Below are 4979 nucleotides of genomic sequence, written 5' to 3'. Positions count from 1 at the left end.
TCGGATCCCATGTGGAGACCGGTTCCCGCTCACTGGCTGAGCGTGGTGTGGGCGCAACACCGAGGGTTGCGATCCCGTTGCCGGTCAGTAAAAAAGACAAAAAAGGAAAAAAAAATTATCTTAGGGGTAGTGAAATAAATTCTCAGTGATTACATTTTCTTATGCATAAGAAAAATACATCATCATTTAATGAGAAAGAAAACAGGAACAATTTGCAAGGTCAAGGTAATATAGTAAGCTATGGTCACTTTTTAAAATGAATTTCTTTTAGCTCAAATACAATCTTCTCACAATAAGCATTTCAATTTCAAATAAAAATGTTCCTGTAATATTCCAGAATGATAATGGTAGAGGTGGTTGCCTAGCTATAAATGCCTCTTATTTGAATGGCTACATATATTCACACACTTTTTCCTCTAATTTAAAAGATACCACAGACATAACTTTGATTTCCAGGCATTTAAGGACTATGTAATTGAAATAGAGAAAGTTCCAACCATGACAGTGTGTTCAGCATCACGAAAAGTTAGTAATGGAAGGAGGGTGGAGAGGGTTATTTAGACCTATGTTTCTTCTGCTGAAAACTTTCCCCCTTCATTGGATTCTGTTCTCGGAATCTGTGTTTTCCTCAAGGGACAAGAGAAACAAAACAAAACACAAAACAAAAAATGCAGCAGGTCACCGATCTGGACCTTGAACATTAGGGACTGGTGTTTACCTGCACGGCATTGTGCTTCTCTCATTAATATGTTGGAATAGTACAAAGAGTCACTGACATTTATTGAGTGCCTACTATTAAGCAGATAGTGCACTAGGTAGCTTACATATGACCATTTAACCCTTAATAAAACCTAAGGCCGTCATGCTGATGGGGAAAACGAGGCTTTGAGCTACTAAAGCAACTTGCACAAGACAGCATAATCATTAAGTGCAGAGATGGCATCCAAACCAAGTCTGTCAGACTCTTAAACGTAGCTGTTCAACACAACTGAGGGTCAGCTGTATCAGTACACAATTCCCCGTAGCTTGGAAGATAGGAAGTTACATGAGAAAGACGAATTTGTGAGTGCGTAAACAGAGCAGAAGGAGACTTTAATAACGTCTTTGACTCATTTATCAGCCATCAGCGAGCGTGCTTAAAGGTGAAGTTTTCTTCGTACCCCGCAGTAGTGGCTGTTTGCATTTGATACCTTAGCTGTTAAAGGTATGAGGTTCTTTTTCCTGTATAGTCTAGTGCCTTACCGGAGAGAATTTCGGAAAAATCAACATGTTTTATTTAATAGTAGTATTTTATTCCATATTGAAATATGGATCTGCTTAACAGTAGACGGACACTGCTGTTCTGGGTTAACAGGAGTCTACAAGAATTTATTCTCAGATCCGGTCAGCACCGAGGCTAAGGAACAGCTTCGCTCTCTCTAGTCTCCATGGAACAGCTGTCCCCTTCGTCCAGTGCTGAAGTTCAGGACGCGAGACTAACTGAGCATGCGTCCTTTCCCTGATTCTACTCCAGCCGGCGCTCCCTCCGACCCGTTGGCTCCGCCCTCCACGGACGTGCTGCGTCATGGCGCGCCTCACTCCCCGCGACCCCGGAAGTGTGTCGGGGGCTTGGCCTCTGCCCGGCTGCGAAGCCGGAGCAGGAGGTTCCCGCCGGAAAGGGGTCCTGCCGAGCAAGTCCTTCCGACAACGGACCACGGGCGAGGCCCGGGCCAAGGGGCCAGGATGCTGAACGTCCCTTCCCAATCTTTCCCGGCCCCCAGCTCGCAGCAGCGTATCGCCTCCGGGGGGCGTAGCAAGGTAAGCGGGAGACACCGTCATTCTCGCCCAGCGCTCGACTCCCGCCCGCTCTGTGTATTCTCTTCTTTCGTCTCCGCTCACCTCCTGTTCGCCTCTGTAGCATTCGTTCCCTCCTGCCCTTGCTGGCGACCTCTTCTTGATCCCATGCCGTCGCCAGTCTTCGGACTCTCCTAACCTCTCTCCCTGTCACCTATTAGCCTCTCTTCTTTCCAGTCCCTTTATCCCATTCTGTCAGTTCCCTTCCTCCAAGCCCTTTCCCGCTGTTTAAATTCAGATGTGTATGACGGCACTGTGTTTGTATGCTTGTACATACATAGGTACTCAGTGTTAGCTTTTTCTCCTCAACCTGTCCTCCTCTCCGGTTCTTTGCTCTTCCCTGCCCGAAGGAGTTGTCAGTGATTTGTGTTCTCTAGCGGAAGGGGAAAGCTGGGCGGTGGCGACAGTGACCATCCCTGCAAGAGTGGGGACTCCTGGAGCCAGGGAAAATTGGAGACGCGAGGGCAAATATGCACAAACCTCTGGTCAGGTTTACGTACACTTCTAAGTCATACTGCCTTTCGTTCTTGTTCTGGTACTGTTTCATCACTGCCTTTTTTACGGATATCACTTGGTGACTTTGAAACTAATAAAGAGTTTTTGGTGAGCATAGTTACTGTTAGCAACAGGTGGGCTACAAATGTATTTTGCATCTGCAAAATTTAATCAAAATTGTGTCCTATGTTCACTGCAACGTGAATATTGCTTGCTCTTTTTATTTGTTAGTTCCTCATTCTGTTACCACATCTTCATGTTTGGTTTCTGAGACTTCCACTTACTTGGGCCACTCCTTTTTCTTTTCATTTCTGGGCTCTTGAGTCTTAGCATCATTTTGGACCTTCACCAACTATTTTTTTCTTCCCTTAGACCTGGAGTTCTGATCCTAGATCAGAATATGGGTTCAGGGATCTGTAGCTTTCATCAGCTTTTCAGAGAGATGTAACCTCAACTATAATAATAATAACTGAGGTTTATTTAGTGCTTACTGATGGCCATGTATGTTCTTAGTGCTTTACATGTATTAACTTGTTTAATCTTCACAATGATTCTTTGAAGTGAGAGCTTTTATTATCTCTATTTCACAGAAAAAGAATCTAGTTAAGAAATGTTGTCTTAGACCCTATATGCTTGTTGTCATGTGATTCTGACTGACACCATACGTATCTACCATCCAGCCATACAATTATGTTTGACCTGTTTCTCTCCTTAAGCTAAATGCCTGAATGGATAGTATAGCCTTTCCAGAGGGAATCTCTGAATTAGAATGAGTTGCTGTCCTCCTCCATTAAAACTACTGCATTAGTCCGTTTCTGTTGCTTATAACAAAATACCTGGAACTGGGTGATTTATAAGAAAACAAAATGTATTGCTTACAGTTTCTGAGGCTAGGAAGTCCAAAGTCCAGAGAACACTTCTGGTGAACATCTTCTTCGGTGGTGGCTTTACAGCAATGTAGTGGTCTCACATGGCAGAAAATAGCAGAGCAGTGAGAGAGACTCTCATGTGCTCTCCTTTTAAAGTCCTCAGAACCACACCCATGCCCACCGTTATTAATCCATTCACTATGGCACGGCGTGGTCCTACAATCTAATCACCTCTTCAAGGCCCCACATTTCAGTAACCATAACAGGATTTCCAACCCTCTTAACACTGTCACAGTGGGTGTTAAGTTTTGGGGGGACACTCAATCTAAGGCAACTACCAACCATGTTTTTGGCATCCATTTAAAGGAGAAAACTTAAGAGGCAAAGACGAAAAGTCCACACAAGTGGTGATAGCAAAGGTGAATCTTTGGGTCCAAAAAGAGGACCAAATAAGAGTATTGTGTAATTCAAAGGAAAATTCAGACTCTGTTCTTTTCTTCTTCTTCTTGTCTTTCTGAAATGAGATAATCTTGAACGTGTTAGAAGCTGAGTCAAGATTGGATGAAGGGGGTAGAGCTTGAGAAAATAGAACCTACTTGGTGAGGTTGTATATCAAATTGTCAAAAGCATAGACTTGGAAAGGAGAAAGATCCAGATTCTTTCCCCATCTCCACTACTTAATCTCTTTGAGTCTGTCTCCTCAGGTATAAGTGGGAATAACAGTACCCATTTTATAGGATTCTTTGTAGGATTAAATGAGATGTTTCTCTTAGCATAGCCTGGTAAGCACTTAGTAAATGTCAATTTCCCTTAGGCTTTTATTCTGATTGCACAGATTTGAATCTGACACAGAGTATGCACTCAGTATGTGATAGCTATTATTATTTCCACTAAAATTAGTAAATAAATATTTGTTGAGAACCTACCGTATGCTAGAGATGTGGTCTCTGATTAGAGTTTAGTCTCATAGGCTGCACAGGGTAGTAGATAGGCAGTTATAGTACCATAAGTACCACATCAGTGTGTTGTGACCAAGAAGGAGTTGTGGTCAGAGAAGGCTTCTGGAGGAAATAATGGGGGGTGGGGGAGATTGATTTAGACAGAGGAAGCAGCACTTGTGAGCAAGTGCTATAGAAGTCAAGTTCCCGTTTGGCTAATGTATGTAATGGGAAGGAACAAAAGTTAAAACATGGAGCTAGTGAGGTAAACTATGACCAGATTATGAAGGACCAGGTAAATCACTCTAGGGAATTTAGAGATATTATTATAAGGCAATGTGGGGAGCCACTGAAGGAGGGAGGGCTTATGATCAGGTTGGCATTTCAAAAGACTAATTTAACTATCCTGTGTGTTATGGAATAGAGAGAGATCAGTGATTTGGATTCAGGTTGGGAAAGATCATTTTCTCACATTTTACTTCATTTGTTGGGACTAAGAGATCTAGAGAGTTTCAGTGATGGTAAGAATGAGACAATGTAGTTGGTAGGATGGAATGTGAAATTGAAAAGGCACCAAAGGCTTATTAACTTGGTTATTTACTTAACTTGGTTATTTGGGAGTAAGTGGATGTGATGGTAAGAATGAGACAATGTAGTTGGTAGGATGGAATGTGAAATTGAAGAGGCACCAAAGGCTTATTAACTTGGTTATTTACTTAACTTGGTTATTTGGGAGTAAGTGGATGCTTAAACTAGGAATGATGCAGTCAAGTGAGGTGTATACACTTCCTTGAATGTACCTGCTTTTATTTATTTATTTATTTATTTATTTATTTATTTATTT

The 4979-nt window shown here is 42.3% G+C and overlaps 1 protein-coding gene across 1 annotated transcript in view; it reads left to right on the top strand.

The window, feature by feature from the left end:
- Positions 1-1485: 1485 nt before the first annotated feature.
- LOC103608156 (cytochrome b5 reductase 4-like) overlaps positions 1486-4979 on the top strand; it is a 37946-nt gene continuing 34452 nt past the window's right edge. The window contains exon 1 of the mRNA XM_008592597.1: positions 1486-1797. Within this exon, the coding sequence (XP_008590819.1) occupies positions 1486-1797 (312 nt within the window). The remainder of the gene's footprint in view (positions 1798-4979) is intronic.

The sequence above is a fragment of the Galeopterus variegatus genome, unplaced genomic scaffold (assembly GCF_000696425.1).
Source record: "Galeopterus variegatus unplaced genomic scaffold, G_variegatus-3.0.2 Scaffold8076, whole genome shotgun sequence".
NCBI lineage: Eukaryota > Metazoa > Chordata > Mammalia > Dermoptera > Cynocephalidae > Galeopterus > Galeopterus variegatus.
This window is presented reverse-complemented; position numbering and strand designations above follow the sequence as displayed.